Source organism: Acipenser ruthenus, chromosome 39 (assembly GCF_902713425.1).
Source record: "Acipenser ruthenus chromosome 39, fAciRut3.2 maternal haplotype, whole genome shotgun sequence".
NCBI classification, from domain to species: Eukaryota; Metazoa; Chordata; class Actinopteri; order Acipenseriformes; family Acipenseridae; genus Acipenser; species Acipenser ruthenus.
In genome coordinates, this window is record NC_081227.1 from 4,014,885 (window position 1) to 4,038,194 (window position 23,310).

Consider the following 23,310-nt stretch of genomic DNA (forward strand, 5'->3'; position numbering starts at 1 on the left):
TTTGCATCAATTGTCAGTTAACATCATACAGGACGCAGACCAGCCAGTGAAATCTAAAGATATCTTTTATTTACATCAATAAGGCCACAAGAGAAAGGGTTAGTCGATTCACAGCTGAATGCAGAATATCAATTTAGTACAAACCTTAAAAAAAAAACTAAACACAATGTATGTACAAAAATAATTATAATATCACTATAGCTGTAAAGCATTTAGCCAATCCATCTTAAAAAAAATCCAGTTTTAAAACCCAGATTAGTCATTATCTAGTGACGTAGTAACACTCCTTGTTCAATAAAACCAGTTTTACAAATTCAAAACATATTTTACTACTACACTAGCAGCCTCTCTTTATGTAAACATATTTCCTGAAGACAGACTATGCCAGGTATTACACTTTTTTTCAAAATATATATTTTTTCATCATATTTTTCCTATTACATTTTGTTTTGCTCCTGGGGTAAAAACAAAACAACAACAAAAAAAACCCCTATATTAAAACAATAGTTTCAGCATCTTCTTCCTAACAAAAAAAAATAACAAATCTAACAAAAAACACATTCCTTAGACAGCAAACGAACGAGATGGCTCAGAGAGGCTGACAGAATCGGACAGGAAACTGTTCAATCGTTTTCTCGATGGGGAGTGTGTTGCTGGCTGGGCGGTATGAGGTATCTGTAATGAAGTGTAATCTTCAGTGTTGATGAGAGGCAGGTGTGGTGGGAGGGTCCAGAGAGCATCTGTTATCCAGCTCCCTCTCATCCTGCTTTCCCTCCCCTTGTGGCTCCGTGGCTCCTGCCCTCCGAGACAGGGAATATCGCGCCTCCATCTCCTCCACCCAAGCTGTGTTCCAGTCCCACACCGGGAGCGACTCCAGCCCCCCAAGAAAAGGCTCCCGCGCTGGGTAGAGACCACTCAGAGGGGAGGCTGGGGGTGAGAAGTCTGGAAGGGACAAGGGCAGAAAAGGAAATACAGTTGTTTAAATTCATATCCCCTTCAGTCACTGCATGCATAAATGTTTCCAATCTTGGGGACTGAAGTTAGAACCACTTCCCTAGAGATTCCCCAGCATTAAAATGCAGCTGCTGCTGCTAAAGAGATGTTATCTACACAGCAGTCACCTTTTCTGCACCTCTGTCTTTTACCCTAGAGTGCCTACAGTAAGGTCCAGTGCATATGAAAAACGCATTCAGGCAAGAAATACTGATTGTGCTGACTCGCAGTTTATCTGCTGAGGACCCCCTGCCCCCCACCCCCCTTCCCCACCTCCCCTCCCCCTGCCTGAATGAATGAAGATGCAGCAGGAGATAGCGTCTGACCCCAATCAGATTGCACATCCACTGCAGGTCACAATCACAGACCACACAAGCACTTAATGCACACCACAAACTGGAAAGCAGATTGTCGCTTCGAGCTGCAGCATGACAGTGTGTGTGTGTGTGTGTGTGTGTGCGGGTTAGACAGCACTGCATCCTTGTGTCGTGCTTTTCCAACACATCCCTTGGCAATTCATTGTATTAGAAGGTAAGCAAACCGCTCAGTGATCTGAAGCAAGTTTTAGCAAAACTGCAATTCAATAAACATTCCATTCAATGCCATAAGCAAGAGATATCAGGAATGGAAATAAGACTCCTATTGCACAGCAATTTGTCCCATTCCAGTTTTTACTACAAGCTTGATCCGCCACAGTGTAGAGGTAACAAGCTCAGGTGCCTTATTAAACTCAGTAAAACCAGGAATGGATCAAACTGCTATGCAATGGGTGTTTTATTTTCATCCCTGAATATGGGGATAGCTTGAGGCTTCATACAAGAAAGCGAGCTGATGATGGGTCGACATTAACTTAGCTGGAAGCGAGTAGTTAAAGTGTAGTTTTCCTTATGAACAGACAGATGGTGCGTCTCACAAATCTGAGAATCTCTGTTTTCACGTGGGACCCTCCTGCTGCGAGGATCAAAGGTTTAGCTCAGAAAAGTTGAAAAGTTCAGTTTCTGGGTTATTAAACTCAACACTTGATGAAATCATGGAAGGGCTAACTTGGAAACTGAACTATGAATGGAAGGATTATCTTTGGGATGTTTTAAATCCCCCTTTTACCAATTGTTTGGATTTCTGTAGCTTGTTTAGCTCGAGTTGCTTTTATAGTGCCTGTCATCGCTTGCCCTGCTTGCTGTTTTAGTCTTTATCTTCGCTTCCGCATGTCTGGTCACATACGAATAAGGCTGACATTCTTTTTCGAATTGTTTCCTCCATTTGACTAGACGCCTTTATTATGTAGGAGGAAAACTGGTGAACAAGATAACTATCTTGAATCTTCTGCAATGAAGACCTTTCAGATTGCATTTGGGTCTCATCCGATAACTTGGTGATTTTATACAGATTTTACAAATATTTAAACTCAAAAAAGACGCAAAGGGTACACTGGAGACCTTATGTTTAGATCTAATGCGCAACACATTATGGGTGGAGCCTCTTGAATTCCCCACCTTTATCTGAATTATTCATGACCTGTTCTGTACAGCCAATCACAGCAGGGCAGAATGTCGGGCACGGTGATACACACTGTCTAAGAGAGATATCACTGTTTTAAGGTCAGTGACAGAAATCTTCCCCAAGCCCGACTCTAGTACATACATAGGGATTTGGCTGTTAATGCCTGCATGGACTGCCCTATATTAAATTGTACCAAATGGGATGTTAAAACTGGAATGAAACTGGATTATTAATGTGGCTGAAGCCAGAACACAGCTGGGGGAACAGAACAGCTCTGTGGGGACTAGAACCAAAAAATAAATAAAATAAATCAAAAATAAAAAGGATAAATCGGATCCTTGGAGAGGCGAGAGCGGAGAGTGGGACTGGATTGCTGCCTGATATCAGAGACAGTATCGGAGTTCTGTGAACACCCTCCAATATATACATCAAGCAATAAAGAAAACGAGCTTGCATCCTGGGACAAGTTTTACAACCACAAATTGTTGCTCGGCCCTTTTTTGTTTCGATTTGCTGAGCTGGAGGAATGGACCCCTCTCTTGATGATGGGGATGAACCCACACACTATTTTCTCAGACTGCTGGCGGTCCTGCGAGTGTTTTCGATTAGGGTGTGTGCTGGGATATGGAAGGCATACTCTTACTGGGATATGGAAGGCATACTCTTACTGGGATATGGAAGGCATACTCTTACTGGGATATGGAAGGCATACTCTTACTGGGATATGGAAGGCATACTCTTACTGGGATATGGAAGGCATACTCTTACTGGGATATGGAAGGCATACTCTTACTGGGATATGGAAGGCATACTCTTACTGGGATATGGAAGGCATACTCTTACTGGGATATGGAAGGCATACTCTTACTGGGATATGGAAGGCATACTCTTACTGGGATATGGAAGGCATACTCTTACTGGGATATGGAAGGCATACTCTTACTGGGATATGGAAGGCATACTCTTACTGGGATATGGAAGGCATACTCTTACTGGGATATGGAAGGCATACTCTTACTGGGATATGGAAGGCATACTCTTACTGGGATATGGAAGGCATACTCTTAGGCTGTGCATGAATAAAACAAGCAGCTTCATCTGCCTTTCAATGCACGAACCAAGGCAGCAGAACAGTCATTATATACAATTACTCAGAAATGTAACTGCGTTCACAGTCTACACAAACACAGTCAATTCAAAAGAATAGTAAAAACAAAGCAAAGTCTGAGAATGAAGTAAGAAGTGCTGTCGTTCTTCATCGTATTGAATCACAGGCACATGTACCGATCAAGAGCTCCACCTAGTGGCACTGACTGGAACTGCTATCCAATATGAGGATGTCTGTTTGGCTATTTCTGTATTGCCTTTTTTCTCTTTTATTGCCTTTTTTCATTGCCTGAGGGGATGTATAACCTTCAAATAGGGAATTAACCATATCGTGTTGTTAATCAGATAACATCACAGTTTCATCTGTACCTCTATTTGCCACAACATCTAGTAAACCGTGCCAAGAATCAGGGATAAACACCAGCCCATTTGTTCTGAAATCACACATTGTTTTGAGGGTGAAGGACTGCATTAATGTTAAACTCCAGGTGCTTCTTGTTTATTATTGAGGTGCTGCAATTGAAACTGAGTTTTGTTTCACCCATTCTTCCGTTATGTTCTTGTGTTTTCTTTCGTTTCTCCAGTATATCTTCACACAAAGATATTGCAGCTCTTCCTACATGCATTCCCCTCCTACCTGAGAAGGCTCCTCCCCCCAGTGTTTCCGCGGCGACGGCGAGCACTCTGGCGAAGTTGGCGTCGTTCATGAAGGATCCGTCGGAGGAGCTGATCAGGCTGGCGCGGGCGCTGGGGGCGTTCCCCTCCGAGATGGAGCCCCAGCCGTTCCACAGAGAGCCCTCCCATTCGCTGCAGCAGGACGAGGGGGTGGGGCAGCGACGGGGGGTGCCCCCACGTGGGCGGAGCTGCTGTGACCCCGGCACGTCCAGGTCGTCAGCAAGGTCTTCCGCGTCCAGGTCAGAGGGCATCGGCCCGCAGATGTATCCAAAAGTGGGGGTCGGGGAGAATGGGTGTGGCAGAGAGGGAGGACTGTCCGACAGAACACTGCTGAGAAACACCAGGGAGAGAGGGAGCGAAGGAGAGAGGGAGAGAGGGAGGTCACAATCAGATACAACCATGGGCCAATCATTCTCCTTATAGACAGCATTAAAGAATCGAGAACCAAAGTGAATACTATTAAACCAAATAGTTTTCCCCTTTAAGAGTTATAATACTACGTAGCTCCTAAATACGGGTAGGTACTGTGTGGACTACATCAAAATACCACTGAACAGAATAAGAAAAGACAATTAATGAAGTCATGATAGTTTTCTGTTGCGCATCCTTAGTACAGTTCCAGAGTGCAGTATGAGTCAGCGTGGGTTCATGGGGAGAGCTCCTACCTGCAGTCCTCAGCTTCATGCCTCAGCTCCAGATACTGCTCCACCTCTTGAGCAGTCAGGGGGCCGTCGTTCTGCTCATCGAGGGAGAGGGAGAAGGACGCAGTGGAGAACCGGCTGTAAGACAGGGTGAGGTAAGAGGGGTCATCCCTGGCAGGGATCTCCTGGGGTCCTGGACCAGCTCCCCCCAACAGCACAGAGCCTCCTTCCACAGTCAGCTTAGTGGACCTGCTGGAGCTGTGGGGAGAGCAAACAGCTGGGGGTTAGATTAGATTCCCCACAACCACACTGCCTTCCAGTTTCTCAGCTCTAATGATAAGGACACACTGCCTCCCAATTCCTCAGCTCTAACCACTAGACCACACTGCCTCCCAGCCCCTCATCTTTAACTACAAGGAAACAGTCCCAGTCCCTGAGTTCCAGCACCCTGCCCGGGTTCCTATACGAGAGAGAGAGAGCTTCACTCACTCCTCCTCGGAGCTCAGGCTCTGGGTGTCGTCCTCGAGCTCAGGGAAAGGGGGCGGGGCCGGCGGCACATCAATCATCCGCAGAGAAGCAGAGTAGTGCAGGATCTTGGGTGAGCCGGCTGACTTCGAACCCACAGGAAAACCACCTAACATGAATAAAAAAATAAAAAAATAAAAATGTACAACCTTGTAAAAACATATCGCTTTTTACTACATATTAAACAATTGAACTGAATTGCTGTTGTAATGTAAATCATTTTATTCAGCGAAACAAGAAGCTTCATTTTTAAATTGTGCATGTATTAAAACAAAAAGTACTTTACCACCACCTTGTGGCTACAATGTCTAATTACAGCGACTGTGCATCCTTCCATCCCATTAATTTGTTTGGTATGAGGCTGGGTATATAATTCTGGACAACTGTATCGGCAAAGCATAGTAAATGCACACTGAAACTTATAAAAGTGTGTCTGTATTTACATGTGGTCTTTCAATCCATGTGGTTTGTTAAACACGGGGTGATGCATATAGTATAGACAGGTGGCTCATCAGAAGACCTTACCTTTAGCGATGTGGCACACCCTGGCAACGTTGGCTCTGGGGGCACTCTTCAGCAGCTCAGAACATTGCCACGTTGGCACCAAGGGAGCGCTGTTCACAGCATGCAGCTCTGGGGACCCAGAAACAAAACACAGTGAGTCTCTTGCACTGGCATAAACAGTTGCTGATAAAGACTGACACAAAAACTCTGTGTTCTCTTAATATTAAATGAGGTTCAGTTTGAGAGCCAGTGTGTTGCAGGTCAAGACAAGTCGAAATACAAAAGTGGGCAGACCATAATTCTCCTCACCTCTTTTGTAGTTTTTCTCCCATGATTCCTTGAGCACGCCCATGTTGGGCTGGGCAGGCAGTGCCTGTTTCCACGGTAACCTCTGCCGCTCCGCGTCGGTGCTGCTTTTAAAGACAGGCTGAGAGAACCGGGCAGCATCGGGAGTCTTGGCACCGGGATGCGGGACCTTCGGGCTGCGGCTCGGGCTGCTAAAGGTCCTCAGTCCCACCCCTGAGAGATCCACGTAAAAGGTACCGTAGAGACCGCAGTTATCAGGCACAATGGGGACGGCTGTGTCTGGAGGACAGGGGTCCTTCTCGTTCTTCGGCAAAGCTGCAGGCAGGAGCAAAGCAAAGACGGGTTACCAGACAATAAAATTACAGTCATCACAAGGGCAAAATACGATCTCAAGCCTCTTCATTTATTTAATTTGCAGGTGCTTGACAACAAGAGGAATAGCAGAATAGCTCTTGTGACATTAAAGTCATAATATTTTGGTGCTTGATTAATACTAACGGGTGTGCAGAACATCTTTAATCTTGGTTAACTGGGCATCCTGTGCGTTATTCAATATCCCTTTTAAACAAAGCGCTCTTACATATTGTTGGTACTGGTTGTCACTGCATGCAAAGTAAAAATGGCACTTAAAGAACTAATCAATATCAAGGTTTTACATGATGTATTACATATGTTTTTGTGCAGAAGTTTAAATCAGTAGTTCTCTTTGGTTAGGCTGTGCTAAGCTAGATCACTAGATCACCAGATCACTCGATCCACTCACTGGTCTTCCTGAAGCCAGGGTTCTCCTTGCTCTGGGCCCACAGTCCGGGATAGCGCTCGCTGCAGGGGGCTGACTTCCAGGCGCTGGAGCTCCAAGGGGAGTCAGGAGCTGCCATCCTGCACAGGAGAGGAGCGTGTTACACACCCTGCAAACACTGCCTCACAGCTTCACTGAGAGCGCTACACTCACCGTGCAAACACTCTGCCTCACAGCTTCACTGAGAGCGCTACACTCATCCTGCAAACACTCTGCCTCACAGCTTCATTGAGAGCGCTACACTCACCCTGCAAACACTCTGCCTCACAGCTTCACTGAGAGCGCTACACTCACCCTGCAAACACTCTGCCTCACAGCTTCACTGAGAGCGCTACACTCACCCTGCAAACACTCTGCCTCACAGCTTCATTGAGAGCGCTACACTCACCCTGCAAACACTCTGACTCACACCTTCACTGAGAGCGCTACACTCACCGTGCAAACACTCTGCCTCACAGCTTCACTGAGAGCGCTACACTCACCGTGCAAACACTCTGCCTCACAGCTTCATTGAGAGCGCTACACTCACCCTGCAAACACTCTGACTCACACCTTCACTGAGAGCGCTACACTCACCGTGCAAACACTCTGCCTCACAGCTTCACTGAGAGCGCTACACTCACCCTGCAAACACTCTGCCTCACAGCTTCACTGAGAGCGCTACACTCACCCTGCAAACACTCTGCCTCACAGCTTCATTGAGAGCGCTACTCACCCTGCAAACACTCTGCCTCACAGCTTCATTGAGAGCGTTACACTTACCCTGCAAACACTCTCTATGAATTCTGTGAAATACTCCAACACCACCCCATCCCACCCCAGTGTACCCCCAAAAGACTGTGTTTGGGCTGTATGCCCCTCCATTACCTGTGTTTGATAATGAGGTCTTCACTTGCCATTCTGTACAAGCCTGGGGACAGAGAAGCAGGATTAAGAAAGAAAGCCGCTGCATGTTATGTGTTTGCATGTCATACTGTGCATACTGTACAGTGGACTGAGAGCTTAAACGCTTCCCTTGTTTTTCTCAAATCATCAAAAAACATGGGAGGGGAAATCCTCTTGTCCTGGATTGGTTGTGTTAAATATGATAATTTAGCAGACTGGCTTGTCACCTAATGAACTAGATCTTAATTAATTCATTCGCATGTACACATACCAGGGATCACCCATTAGGTCAGCTTCAATTTACCATTCATTCATTTTGTAGGAAAGGTTTCAGAGACAGTCAATTCTAAGTCTGGTTTATTGGAGCAAACAGCGATTACAGATAAGTAAGAAACAATCTAAGATTCTCTCTCAGATATCTGTGAGTGAGATGACTAAGGACAGCACCCCAACAGGCTACTTGCAAATTTTGCTCAATGCTTTCAAAACAAGCCTCTATTTATATTGACATCACGGTTGCCAGGGTAACATCCTTGCTCCACACAAAATGGACAGAGCCTGGTCGTTAAGAACATTGCTTACTTGCTGAGGTGTGGTGGGCGTGTTTGACCCGGGCTTGCCGGCCGTGTCGTCGGTACAGACACACCGCCGAGACCATGAGAGCCAGCCACAAGAGGGCGCCAGCGCTGCCGATAAACACAGGGCCCCGCAGAACCCTCAGAACCTGATCCAGGGGGCCCGCGTCGAGGGGTGGGGGGGCAGCAGCCTCCATGGAGGGCTCTGGAGAGGGGACAGGACAGAGTCACTGAAACACACTGCAGAGTGCAAGCTCATATCTGATATTAATATTTGGACACACACACACAAAGACATTAGCTATAACTTGGTCAAGTAGAAAAATGCTTTCATCAAGAACACATTAGCCGGCAGGCTGGTCCGTTTGTCATGATTTCTCAAACAATGTAATTAACTAGCGGACACTGACCCATGAAGAGGAGGTGGGGCTCGCTCAGCTGCCCCACTCCAGCTCCGTTGACGGCTGCCACACTGATCCAGTACTGTGTGTCAGGGTCCAGTGCTGTGATCTCCAGGCTGTGAGTCCCGCTGTCCACTGTCCAGTTAGAGGACAGCTGGCCCCCCGAACGCACACACCACACCTGAAACACATTGCAGCATAGCCATCCCTTCACTTTCAAATCCCTGACACAATGACAGCATTGCAGGGAAGACAAATCCTATTGCATTGCAGTTTCACACATTCCAGGTTTTACTATGAGCTTGATTAGAAACTGTGTATAGGTAACAAGCGGAGGTGCGTCTTATTAAACTCATAGTAAAACCAGTAATGGATCAAACTGCTTTGCAATGGGAGTCTTATTGCCATCCCCGCATTACACCACATGGAGCCACTGAATCAGATTGTCCCAATTCTGTCCACTGCTGTCAGTGTAAATGTTATTGGTGTATTACTGACATTATTGGAGGTTTTTTTTCCTTCCTGTATGTATCTACGTTATTCTGGTGGAACAAATAAAAAGGGTTTTATTATAAAACCAATTTTAAAATATTTTCATCAACTACCTCTAGGGGTCGCTGTTACCTGGTAACTCCGAATGATTCCATTGTGCGCCTCATGAGGGGGAGGTTCCCAGCTCACCAGGACTGTACCATTATTCTCTGCGGACATCGTCACTTCCACACCCAGTGGCGGAGCGCTGGGGACTGACAAATTACAAAAACATGTCATTATTTACATTTGTTTTACAGGTGTTTGGTTCAATTCAGAGTTCTTATAAAATTTGAAAAACCATTCAGCGCTTTTAATTTATTAATTTTTTAAGATTCTGAGCCCACAGGAGCACAAAGGCAAATGCAGAACTCACAGTGTGAGAGGGATTCTCCCCACACTCCCTGCACTCCACTCAGCAGATCTTTTTAAATCTCCCTGGCTGGGTACTGACCCCGGTTACTCACCTTGCTCTGGGATGCGCAGGTGTTTGGTGTTGCTCTCCCGCCCGTAAAGACCTCCCACGAACGGGCGCACCTTGAACTCGTACTTGTACCCCCTCTTCAGCGGGCCAATCACAGCGCTGCGCTGCACAGGAAACTTCCTCTCTGTCCAATCAGAGCTAGCGGGCATGAGGGAGCGGCACAGCACCTCAAAGCCAGACAGGTGGTGGGGCTCTGACTGCACCTGCGGGGGAGAGAAAACTGCTTAGAAGCTTCAGGACAACACGAGAGAGCTGATTGGTTATACAGATCAGTGACACTAAAGGGGTGGAGAGAAAACTACAGATAGACAGACAGAATGGCTTACTTTCCACAGTATGTGGGCTGCGTTGGATAGGAGAGGATGCACAGTGACGTTCTCCAGGTGGATGCGCAGCATGGACAGCTCTTTGTGCAGGTCCCTCTGCCCTGTATCCAAGGCCTCTGAAAGAGACAAAGCCCCAGTCACAAAAAAAGGCAGAGGCACCTACTGGAGCTTGGACTTCACGGCTACGAAAGCCAATGGGACTCAACATGACTTAAGAAGGGGGCGAGAGCGTATTACTGTGCATCTGGCACTGCAGGCCTCTTACCCTGAACAGCGAGGGAGGCACTCACAGAGGTGGAGCCCACTTGATTGGTAGCTGTACAGGTGTAGCGCCCAGAGTCCGGGGCTGTGATGTAGTGTATCCGCAGGGTCTGATCTGGATTCACTTCGTACCTGCACAGGAAACAACCGATTCATACAAAACAGAGGTGACAAAATGCTTAATACCATAGCTCAGGATTAAGAGTACTGGGTTTGTCTCTCAGGTTTCTCTTACCTCCCAGAGGGTAGCTGTCCCTGCTCCTTGCTCCAGCGCACAGCAGGCATGGGGTCCCCTTTTGCCTCACACCTAAACTGCACCGAGCCGCCAACCTTCACCGTGGCATCACTTGGCTTCCGGGCAAACACTGGTTTCTCTGCGATGGACAGTAGAGAAAAAATATATATAAGAGCATCAACAACAAAACATTCCCTTTGTTGTACTCTAAGCCCCCTAGTAATAATAATGTTGAAATGCTTCCTGCTCAGCTTACCCAGCACAGACAGACGGCCCGCCCTGCTCTCTCTCTCTCCTACTATATTCCACGCCAAGCAGACATAGACTCCAGAGTCATTCTTCTGGGCGTTCGCAATAACGAGCCTCCCGTTCAGGATCTGAAATAAAGACCAAATCCATCAGATACTTCTTGGTTGGGTATTCGAATCTTTACAGCAGTCAAAAGGCACTGATAGGTTTTGACTTTGTTGTCTCCGGGGACATTACATGCAGCAAAAAAAAAAAGAACAGATGAATCATTGCAAACAGGAATAGGAGCCTCTGGTGCCACTGATAATAAAGAACCGAGCTGCGGTCCCCTGCCGTGCCCCTTCCACTCACATTGTAGCGCTCCTGGGTTCTGTTGATGAGCGCCCCGTCTTTCTTCCAGGTGATGTTGGGCTCGGGGTGCCCTTTGGGCGGGGTGCAGTTCATGACGGCAGGCTCCCCCACAGCCACCTCCACATCGCTGGGCTGAGCACGGAACTCCTCCCTCAGAGCTGCAAGGCAAACATCGCAGTCAGGGGATGCTGGAGTCAGAGGGAAACGCTTAAAAATAAAACCTGTGAACAACCTTGATAACCTAGGATAGATGTTTGAGGAATTGTAGTCCAATGGTTTTCATTCTGTTTGCAATAGTGCCAAAGTTTCCCCCTCCTGTTACAAAAGCTACCAAGAAAAGCACAGTTATTTAAACTGGCAAACTGAATTGGTTCTAGTTATTCTTGTAAAAATATCACATCTTGTTCATCTGGTCTGCCCAGTCCTATCTGTTTTGAGTCATTTTTTTCCAACCGCGATGTTTGTGAGAGAGAGTTCCACCACAGGGCAAGATTAGTCCGTGGACCATTTACTACCCCCCCACCCCAAAAAACAACACCACTTCTAATGCAGTCCAATTCTCTGAAACAACAGTTAAATAAATTAGCCCTTATTAAAACTAATTAAGGCAATGAGCTCTGGAATTCATCATGCAGTGGACACAGGAGGGGAACTGGTTTCTTTTCTAAACGGTTTGTGATCACAGATGGTAATTACTGTGTGTTTGCTCTGTGCAGGATCACAAACATGTGCATCCAGAGGGTGTGGCTCCTCGCACAGCATAGCTTCTGACTCCTTTAGACTGGTTTGCTGGGTCAGTGCTTCTTTGTCTCTGATATAAGCCAGCTATCTTCTTTTAATGCAGCCACTGACATGTATCTGAAATGCACGTCATCCATGTTTACAAAGGATCTCCGCTCTAAGACTGTCTGCAATTTAAAGGAGAGCAACCCGCGGTTTGAAAATCCATTTTCTTACCTCCAATTAGCACAATGAATTTCAGCACTTTTAAATCACCCTTCTATTGAAAATATTATGGTTCTTTCACTTGTATTTTATAACTGCTGCAGATGCTGCTGCTACCTGGTACCTAATCACTTCTGTGCCGCAGCTCAAACAAACATATCCTGAATTAACTTTCTCAGCACAATAAAAGAGGAAGCACTTACAATGCTAACAAAGCCAACAAGGGTTTTAAAGCATGTTTAGGCTCAGATCAAGGCTGCAGTAGCCGGTGCTAGCTCTGCTCTCCCCTGTTACCTGCGATGTAGAGTGTGGCGTTGCTGGTGGCTTTGCCCAGGCTGTTGCGGGCGATGCAGGTGTAGACGCCCTCGTCGGAATGGCCCCGTCTCCCAGGTACCACGCGCAGGAAGAAGAGGTTGCCATCGGGAAGCACGATTGCCGATGACTGGCCCCCAGGCCTGTTCGTCTCCAGCGGTGCCCCGTTGCGATGCCACTCTATAACCGGGGGCGGGTTCCCCTCTGCACGGCAGGACAGCGAGGCTGGGCTGTCAGCCTTCACCACGAGATCAGAGGGGTGGTGCACAATGCGAGGGGGAGACTCATCCAAACGCAGCCAGGAGCCTGGGGCAGGGAGGGGGACAGGCTTAGGAGAGACACCTGGAGCACAAGTACTAAGCTTTTGCACCACTGTAAAAGGGGCACTGTTATTATTATTATTATTATTATTATTATTATTATTATTATTATTATTATAGGAAACAAACTGGTAATATTGCAAACAATACATACAGAAATTGTTACATGATTTATGCTTGTTTTTTTGCAGCTTTCTGTTTTATTACAACAGCGTAATCTTGAAATTTCTGATATTATTGCTGAGATGTCTCAAACCTATATGCAACTGCGGTCTTATTTTAAATGCTTGACCAGTCTGCGTTTGAATTGAGAAGTACACATGCAGTTTCCTCTCTCCTGTGCTGTGGACTGTTGTGATAGAAATATATTTCACTCTGCAGGAAATCCTTTTATAACTCCCGTGAGGGTTTAGCTCTCTTGAATTATTGGGTTATTGAGCCACCCTTCAACAGTGTAAAGTCCTGTCCCTCAAGGACCACCAGAGGTCCCTACAGCAGCTCCTGTTTTTATTAGATTTCAAAAATAAATAAATAAACAGATTAATCACTCAACCCCCTGCTAGTGTGCCTGAGAACCCGCTGACCCTGCCTTCCCTCTCCCCCAACAATAACAGGATGGTTTCAACCAAGATAGAAAACAGGAGGAAGAATAAACGGAAAGACAAACAGACAACAGGGACAGCAGGACATCCTTGGAAAATAAGATCCTGAATCTCATTTTCAGCAGTGGGGCAGCAGTGTGGAGTAGTGGTTAGGGCTCTGGACTCTGGCTTGGGCTCTGGACTCTTGACTAGACGGTTGTGGGTTCAATCCCCAGTAGGGGACACTGCTGTTGTACCCTTGAGCAAGGTACTTTACCTAGATTACTCCAGTAAAAACCCAACTGTATAAATGGGGAATTGTATGTAAAAATAATGTGATATCTGTATAATGTGAAATAATGTGATATCTTCTAACAATTGTAAGTCGCCCTGGATAAGGGCGTCTGCTAAGAAATAAATGATGACAATAATAATAATAATCTCAATGGATCTGCTCCTCTCCTGATCATTGCATAGTTCAAGTTTATGTCTAGCTTGTTTGAGCACAGGGAGGCTGTTAAGCACGTATGACTCTAAACGCATCCTTGAGCCAAGAAGAAAAGTGTCTGCGGTCTGAATGAAAGATATTGGATCGCTTTCACTACACACAATGTTAATCAAATGAAATGAAGGGCAACTGATGTTTTTAAAAGCTGCCAGATACACCCTTAAATAAGCTACAGCTGAACATTCTCAAAGTAACTCACAATAATATGTATTCTCCTATCTTAAGCAGTTCCACATATGTCCTATTCATCAGACTCAACTCGGATTCTATTGTTTTGGCTACGTGCATTAGTGGAAGGGGGGAGGTTGTACTTCCTGAGCATACCGGGTATGGAGCCAGAACAAGCTCTTTCCTACTGAACAAAGGCTGCTTTCCACAAACACAATCACAAACCAACAGGAAATCCGTCACCTGCGCTGTAGGCGGCGGGAGCGACCCTGCTATTACTGGAACCGGGACAATGTTCTTATTGTCTGCCCTGTCAAAACATGTCCATCACACGTGTGACCAGAAACAATGACCCAGGCACTGATGTGATGTGGTCATCGTGGAACGCAGTTCATCAAGGGGTTCTGGCGCCCACGTTTTCTCAAAGTGGAAGAAGAAGAAAAGTAACCGACGAACTGAAAACTCACTCATTTAATCACTGAATTAATTATTTATTAATTATTAATTACTTATGTGAAATCTGCATTGCTGCCACTGAGCACTCGAGCTTGAACTGTGTTATATTAGCTGGCTCTCAGTTCATCAGATGAGTTAAATTCCCAATCACGACTTTATATATGAAAGGAAATGTATCAGAGTCTTCATGTGGCTCTCAGCTCCCTTAAGAGCTGTATTGCTGGCTCTCAGATTGCTAACCATGAGTTCTTTGCACTGGATTGCACTGGTTGACTCTGTCAGTCTATGCTTGCATTAAATGTCCTGGCTTAGACATGTACAGTGTGGTTATCAGCAGGCTACAGAATTCTCTATGCCCAATATTGAGTCATTTATACGGAAATTGCAGGCTATTCTTCATGATAGCTGTTAATCTCACATTCCCATATGATCTGACAAGGCTGACTTCCCCTGAACACTAAATTACCCTCAACCTTTGGGAATTTGGAGAATGATTCCTGTTTACCCTCAAATAAGCTAAAGTACAACACGCTCCTGCAACATGTCACTTTTTATTGTTGAACAAGGACAGGATATGAATCACTTACACATGTTTTTGAGATATATGCACCAACATTGTTTTCCAACATTTAAACAAGTAAATTAATTGAATTGTGATAGCCAGTACCTATTCCATTGTGGGACAGTATGAACATTATTAAATGTAGTACAGTATCAGATAGTATCACTATCAGCAAACATGAAAATACCAGATTGAATATTAATAATTAATAAATGTATCAGTTAAATAAACTAATAAATTAACTTTTTTTCAGAGTTAGAGACAAAAACACTGCTGTTAGTAGTACAACAATAGAGCTGAAGGAAAATGAATATTTATAATGTATAGACCTTAAAATTCGTTGTATTATTAACGTTTTTTGTGTTGCTAGCTATTGGCTGCATCAAGATCAGAACAAATCTGATTGAAAAAAAACTTGAAACTTTCTTAAAAGATTTTCACACACAACATCACAAAGTTGACCCATATGGTCCACTGCATTACTTCGAACATCAACCGCCGCTGAAACAATGCTCGGTCTATCCCAGAACAGATTGGATGTAATAAACGGGTTAAATTATAAAATTGTATCGCAATCTGCAACATTTACAGTGATATAGATCATCAAAGGGATCTACAGTAAAAACTAAATCTTCCAGTTAAGTTCGCATTACAACACAGTAAAACTAACTTTGCCATAAAGCAAACCCAGAATCTAAAAAGCGTTTAGAGAATAACGTGTTATATATAGCACCAGAATTAAAAATACAACATTTTTAAAAAATAATAATAGTAAAAAAAAATTTAATTAAATATTTTTTATCAAATCAGTAGGTTAACTACTTTCCTTACCTTCAGGAGTCAGAAGAATGTGCCACAGCATGCAGAACCGCAGTACCCAAAACCCAAGCATTCTGTATACTTCAGATCACAGTAAATCAAAGGTGTTTATTAACTTAATGATACTTCTGTCAATGTGCGTCTATCTGCTATCATTCTCCGCTTTCCGTATCAACCCAGGCAACATTCCATTGCTGCTGGAATCAACGCAGTGGACGCGAGGCAGCAGGTCGATGCGAGAGGAAACTACACCTCATTATAACTGCCATCCACTATTCCTTTGGTTTGTGTGAAAGTTGGTTCTGTTTTTTTTTTTAATATATAATTATTGTGCGGCGTTTTTTTCCCCCTTTTTCTTCTAAAGTTTATCTTATATGTCCCCTCCCATTTCAGCCCCTCCCCGAAAGATTTAGCGTTTTCTTTCTGTAATATATTGAGCGCTGTGTCCTGACACTTGAGGAGGCAGAATACGTGACGGGCCCCCCTTCTCCTTGCCTCTCCCCCGTGAAGTTAGAAACGCGGCTATGTTTTTTTTTTTTTTTTTTTTTAACTCTTTAATGCCCCATCATTCACACAGTCTGGAATTCGCCAAACAAGCTAAATTACTCCTTGTCCTGTCCCATTCAGAACATCCGGTTACAGACACAAAGTATTCTTTACTAAGCTTTTGACCCGGTACGATTGTTTTTTCATAAATAAATAAATAATCTCAAGAAATTAGCCTCTGCGCTGTATTGCAACATTGATAAAGTGCTAAAAAATAAAGTTTGGCATTGTAACATTGGTGCTAAAAACTGGACACAAACTGCAGTACCCTTACATACAAATGTAACCATTTCTTTTGCGTTCATTGTAACTGTTTTATGTACTGTAAATGTGTTTACTGGTTGCGTGCGATCCCTTTAATTCTTCAAATGAATACATAGTCGAGCTAAAAGCATCACCCTCTACCCCAAGGCCACACGGTGGGTTAGTTGCTGAGCTGACTTGTCGTTCATTTGCCCATTTTAAAAACTTTTTTTCCCTTCACATTTTGACCCCGTGCCCTTCATCTAGTTCTGAGACAGAAGGACTATACTTCCACATACCCAATGGCTACTGCAGTCCGACTGAGTGGCTTCTATTCATATATAATGAATGGCTTAAATAATGAATTATTATTTCATTAATGAATCATTAAAAACACAAAAAATGTAATTTTTGAAGTCGCTAGGGAACGTTACATCAAGAGGCAGCTCATTCATAAGTTTGAGCACTACATCGTCAATTCAACTAATTCTGGCAGACAAACGTTTTTGATTCAAATCAGGCAGCGCAGTATTTGTAAATTCCAGTGTAAAAACTTAAATATGAGGATGCCATTTCCCCCCATCTAAAACAATGGACAGTTTTCAATGAGAAATGTGAATTACTCTAAGTGTCCCAAACTATTTTATTTGTCAGCTGTTTCCAATATTTCATGCGTGAAAGGGTTAATCAATGATGCAGTTTACATTTATGTTTTTGGTGTGTGGCTGCATAGAAAAATCCATAAAGAACAAGACAGTCATGGAAAAGGTTGGGATCCACTGCAGTAGGAAGCATGGGCAAGCAGTTTGTACACAACACAGACCACCTGTTACCTTACCCCTCATTCAAAATGACATGACAACTGAGGATCACTGATGGACTTTTTTATTCTAAAAGTAACTGCTTTTCAATGGCTTAAGAACAACTGATCAGGATTGTTACGATTTAGTTTTCCGTATTGATTTATTTATTGATTTATTTCCAAAATACCAGAGAGCAAGCAAACTGCATTTTTGACATTTTGGTTCTTATTGCAGAAGTAGTTCTTAGCCAGCCCCCATCCCCCCCGTCCGGTTCTAATCTGGACAAAAGGTGGCCTTGCTTGTCCGAATGTAACAGATACAGTACACAGTGCAAGGCAATTTGCATAGACAGAAAGAGATCAGAGGAACAGAGAAATGAGTGGACGCTGGGGGGTGCATCCTAATTATCCCGCCGCCTGTGCAAACACAGTTGGCTGAGAGAAAAAAAGCCCAAATTCCAGTAGTTCATTTTGTTTAAATGGACACAGAAATAAAGTGTTGTTTAGTGAACTGTCCATTGTGCCCCTCAGAAAGAGCCAGCCCCTATGACAGATGTTAATACTGATCCAACAACTCGGAGAGAGCACTTCTACACTGCCAGCTTCCACCGGCCAACAAAGGCAAGTCAGAGGCGTTGAAGGAAGATCCCCCCCCCGACTTGGAGACACTGCAGAGGAAAAAGAGGGGGTCATTTCAATTTAAAATCAGGCCTGTGGGAAGGGGGCTGACCCGTTCATTTGAGGACAGTGAGAGAAAGAGTTTGAAAGCGTGCATGTGTTAGGGTGCCATGAGAGAAAATGTGTGTAGAAATTCATTTGGTTCAAATGATTCTGCAGCTAAAGTGGCACTGTAAAGTAATAATACAGCTCCTGATTAAGGTGTTATTGGTTACCTATGTAGCTGCCCGTTAGCAATTTTTTTATTATAAATAAAATACAATGGTTAATAGAAATGTACTTTGACTTTTATGTCAGTTATGATGCCATCAGTGCACCTATCTGTTCCATTGAGAGATCAGGGCTTTTATTTAATTCACTCCCATTTTAAAAAGGAACAAAATGTATTCTTCCCAATTCCCAAGAAACCAAACAATGTGAGGATATTGAGGGGGTTTGCCAAAACAGAAGGGAATCTGTGGCACCTTAATGTAAAGAATAAGATGAAGGCACAAGTCCTACTGTTATCCGGATAGGGTCTTCTGGGCTCAGGATCAGGGTTAGGGGTTAAGGTCCTATTTAAGGGTTTAGGGTTGGGGGCTTAGGCCAGGGTTTAACAAGGCAACAATTGGTTAGTTCTTTATTTTCATCAAACAAACCTCCAACAGTCAAATAAAACATATCTGATGAATCTCCTTCAATGGCACTATACGTTAAATGCAAACAAACCCCTCACATTGTTCTGCATTTCATTTAGGCACCATCTTCAAATAGAAAAAGCACACAACTACTTTCCCTAGTGCTTAAATAAATGCAGACAACACCAAAAAAAAAACGTTTCCATTAAAAAAAAATAATCCATAACTATAAAACACTCAAAAGTACTATATTTTTAAATACTAAAAGAAACTAAATACATTTAATGACAAATCTTTTGACTAAAAGTTGTCTTTCTGAACATTTAAAAACATACCATCACTTATACATTATTACAGCCTAACAGTAACTGTTCTATCTTCACGGCCTTGTTTTGCTGCGCACATACAAGCTGTGGTCACTTGGGTTGGAAATACTCAGTTCTTGGTGGGACTCTCCTTGTGTACTGATTTGCTCAATACAGCTTCCTCACTACATGCATACGTGGGTTGCGTTCAGTTGGGTACTGCCTGACACCTTCTGGGTGTCACAATCCTATTGATATTACTATATTGGTTAAGTCTTTTCCGAGCGCAGGTAGACCGATCATTAGCCGTCAGGGATATAAACGGACTCATTGCTTAGACAGTCATGAGGCACATTGCATGCTCGCTGTCTAACAATGAGCGTTGGGTTATGGCACAATGAAGTGTGCTTTTAACACGCTTTCATCTTGTGCCATGCTTTCCACCATACTTTCCAGCCCACCGTATGACAGCAAAGCATTTTCTTTTTAAACCAGAAAGGTTAGCATTGAGAACTCTACCAAAAGTTATGAAAAACAACCAATTTCTCCAAATTAATCCCTCATATAAGAAATGTAATAATAAAGTACGGTACATGATACATTATGTTAATGTTGCTAAATGTATCACGCTCTCTGAATAAGCGAACTCTACAGATTACTATTGAAGATAAAAATTACTGTAAAACATGTACGTATTGTATTTATATGTCCAACCATGAGTGCTGTTTAATACTACTACAGTAGAAGGAGTTTGGTGCTATAATGAGTAAGTATTCAACTCAGCACCCATAAGGAAACATGGCAGAGTCCTAAGATGCTTCCACCAGTTCGGTACTCTACAGTGGTTCCCAACCCTGGTCCTGGGGACCCACTGTGTCTGCTGGTTTTCATACCAGCTGAGCTCCTTAATAGACCCTTAATAGAACTGATAATTTGCTGTTAAACAGTTGCTGATTTCCAGTTAGCTATAACATTTTATAAACAGATGATCTGTTCAATTCAGGGTCTGGTTAAGTAACAGTTGGATTGAAAACCAGCAGACACAGGGGGTCCCCAGGACCAGGGTTGAAAACCACTGCTCGAAGTGGCAGTCTAAAAGTTAATTCCAGGGGTTGTTTAAATTTCAGAGTAACTAGATTTCAAGTCAGTTAGGTTTCCTTGTCTCAATTTCAGGCACCTGTTTAAACAGTCTCAGCAAACTGTTTTAAACACACAATGATCCAGCAGCACGCTCTCTGCTAGCTTCCTAGTCAAGAAAATAAATAAAATCCAGTGAATCCTCAGTGCAAGTAAAACCAATGTTACCTGTATGACATTTCAATTGTACACCGCAGTTCAGCCAAATAATCTATAGCACTGTGCATGGGCTGTATTTTCAATGAACTCCTATTTTTTAAAGAGTTAAAACACCTGTTCATTTTACATAACTAGACACAATTAAGTTATATTGCAGCTACACTTTTTTTCTCCTTTCAAAAAAATAGGGGTTAATTAAAGAATGGAGAAAATGCTTTGGAAATATGGACATATGCATTTGAAAAACTCTTGTTCTGTTTGTACCCTTAAAATAATTGTATTCCTCTCAGAAAATCTGCCTTTGCTTCAAAATAGGGCCCTAAGCGTCATACTGTTCACCAGTCTTGTCACCTGCGGACGGTAGACAAGGCGTCTGTGGTTAATGCTGGAGCACCCATGGATGAACTAGAAATAACATAGTTTAATGCTCTCCCTCAAGTTCTACTAAATGTCTCCGAAGTCCAGCATTACCAGCCTTCTTCAGTTAGGTAAGCACTAACAGGTCTCTCGTTTCTTCAGCCGTTATCAGAGGATATACAAACCATCAGTTTTAAATAATGTAGTCTGTCCTCTCTGTGAACATGCTTGCTAAGATATCTAAAATAAATGTTAAAAGTCATTTCAGGCAATAAAAGAGGTATTTAATTCTACTAGATCCACTGCTCTTGTCCGAGTACCCTGCCAACTTCTTATTGTAACAAACCCTCATTCCTGGCGACTTTTTATCAAACTTTATGACCAAGGGTCATCAGACTGATGCGAACACACTGCAATTTTATTTTAATATTTGAAATGTCTTGCAATTCTTCTTTTGGTCCTCATGCCAGGAATGGTACTCACCCTTCTTCCCGTGGGCCCGGTGCCTCAGGTGGGGGAAACGGGGTGGGCGCTGCCCAGTGTGTTCCCTACCCGGGCCCCTGGAGTCCCTGGACGGTGCCAGTTCTGGCGAGCAGGTGCACTGACAGTGACACTGTCTGGATCCATCTGCCCAGGTGCAAAACCACAAAGCGAAAAGAAGCAACACCCTATGCATCGTTAGCTGTCTCTCTGGTTCACTGTAAGATATAGGGGCTCAACAGAATTCCATGCACTCTCATCGTCCCAGTCTTTGAATCTTAAGAACCAGCACTGAGCCCATCCACTCTGTCTCTGACAGCCTCCGTCCCTGCCTGTGCTAAATTATTTGGAGATTGTTATAAAGCATGTTTTTTTTTATTCTTCGTCTGCTTTTGTATTCTACCTCCCTCTCTCACTCTCTGCCTCGCTCCCTCTCTCCCTCCCTCCCTCCCTCCCTCTCTCTTTTTTCTTTTCGAAGTTCGGAAACAATGATTGAAAAACAAGTTTCAGACACCATGCTGTGAGCGGAGCTCAGTGAAGGAGACCAAGGGTCCTGTCTTCTCCAACAACATCTGTGTCATTCATTCTGCATGGGGGGAAAGAAAATAAGATTGTCGCCAGGAATGCATATCGTCATTGTTTTCGCTTCAGATCTTTCATTAATTATTTGTTTAATTCATTAATTTTTTTTATTTGGTTGCTGGCACAAAGCCATTATAGTTTATGTTGCTTGAGCTACAAAAACTGTGAATAAAATAAAAAAAAGTATTTTATAAATCAATTTTTACAATTTATCAAGGCCTGTGTCTCCACTAGAAACAGGGGAGTGTGAGTGAAGGCCTACACCCCCCCCCCCACCACCCCCCTCCCCGCTCCCCCTTTCCTCAGCTAAAGACGGGTTCCCTCACAAAAGGACATCAGGGCTTTAGAAAAGGCATGTTTTCAAACAAAATTGACCGTCCCTGATAGATTTAACTGCTTGTCGGCCATGGTCTTTGTCGGTGGGCCTCCGGCTTTTGAGAAAATGAAAAACAATAAAAAAAAAGGAAATAAAAGGAAGAAAGAAAGAGACGTGAAACGGGATTGAAAGAAACAAAAATGAGACTGAAACATTTTCATTTGTCAGAGTGGAGACAGTACATTTTAAACGGTGACAATTACAATTATTAGAGCCCTGCATTTCAATTATTTGATGTCAAAACCGCAGTTCCACTCAACAGGAAAAAAAAAAAAAATCTACAAAGTGCTCTTTTTCCTTTTCCTCCCGCTGTTAATACCAAACTGTTCCTTTCGTCTTCCCGGGGCGCCTCTCAAACTCATCACCAGGAACGCAATTAGCCCAGAGAAATTTGTAACCACTTGCCTGCACAGTGTGGGACTCATCCATCATCTTGCCTTCTTCATAAAACCAGAGAAAACAAAAACTTGTACTTTCTGTCTCAATGTTTTAAGTCTTGTGCCCCTCACTTAGTAAAACAGTGATTAACAGAGCTGCATGCTGAGTTTTTACAAGCATGTCCTGGCACTCATTTCATCCCTAACACAAGACCTATAGTATGGGAAGCAAATGGCTAACTAGGTGCACCCATCTCCTCTTCCTCCAGTGGGAGAGCTACGGGACTAAATACCTAACAAGGCTTTTATTTTCATGTAATTTCTATATTGCTTAAAGAGCCCATCTCCTTCTCAAGAGAAGAGCAATGGAGAATTGTGGGTAACCCTATTCTGGGTTTATTCTAGTAGGGTGTTCACTTCCTCTTCACGAATGAAGCAAGACACACAATGGCTGACTGGGGTTGCCAGTCTCCTCTCTTCAGAAGGAGAGCTTTAGTACAGGAGCAATGGGATTGATCTGCTCAATCAGTTTAGAGTTATGGTGAAGCTTTTTGAGCTGGCTCAAGGAAGGTAGAAAGGAAGACCTGCACTCCACCATTAGAGATCAGTAGACTCTAGTCCTTCCTCAGCAC

General features: G+C 43.7%; 1 protein-coding gene across 3 annotated transcripts; it reads right to left on the reverse strand.

The window, feature by feature from the left end:
• Positions 1–47: 47 nt before the first annotated feature.
• Positions 48–21,732, reverse strand: LOC131707298 (roundabout homolog 1-like). Of its 3 annotated transcripts, none has more exons than XM_059009682.1 (19): positions 21,347–21,732; positions 12,588–12,911; positions 11,349–11,506; positions 11,005–11,125; positions 10,749–10,887; positions 10,518–10,645; positions 10,253–10,368; positions 9,910–10,129; positions 9,536–9,657; positions 8,921–9,092; positions 8,518–8,715; positions 7,918–7,960; positions 7,015–7,130; positions 6,255–6,566; positions 5,967–6,074; positions 5,406–5,550; positions 4,941–5,174; positions 4,238–4,602; positions 48–942 (listed from the first exon to the last, which is right to left on the reverse strand). In XM_059009682.1, exons 1-19 carry the CDS (start codon positions 21,537–21,539, stop codon positions 695–697), a joined length of 3,462 nt encoding a protein of 1,153 aa, XP_058865665.1. In that variant the 5' UTR covers positions 21,540–21,732; the 3' UTR covers positions 48–694. The 3 variants fall into 3 exon arrangements, with proteins under 3 accessions (XP_058865665.1, XP_058865664.1, XP_058865666.1); XM_059009681.1 differs by having other exon boundaries at positions 4,238–4,605; XM_059009683.1 differs by lacking the exon at positions 21,347–21,732 and adding an exon at positions 16,032–16,456 and having other exon boundaries at positions 4,238–4,605.
• Positions 21,733–23,310: the final 1,578 nt, after the last annotated feature.

What these genes read in the sequence shown, in the direction of transcription:
- LOC131707298 (XM_059009681.1), bottom strand. Translation starts at nt 21,539, where the DNA reads ATGCATAGGGTGTTGCTTCTTTTCGCTTTGTGGTTTTGCACCTGGGCA. An exon ending in TGCCTCCCTCGCTGTTCAGG is followed by an intron (nt 10,369 to 10,517) that starts GTAAGAGGCCTG and finishes TGTCTCTTTCAG; the next exon opens with AGGCCTTGGATACAGGGCAG. An exon ending in AGCCTGAGCTCCGAGGAGGA is followed by an intron (nt 5,175 to 5,405) that starts GTGAGTGAAGCT and finishes CTCTCCCCACAG; the next exon opens with CTCCAGCAGGTCCACTAAGC.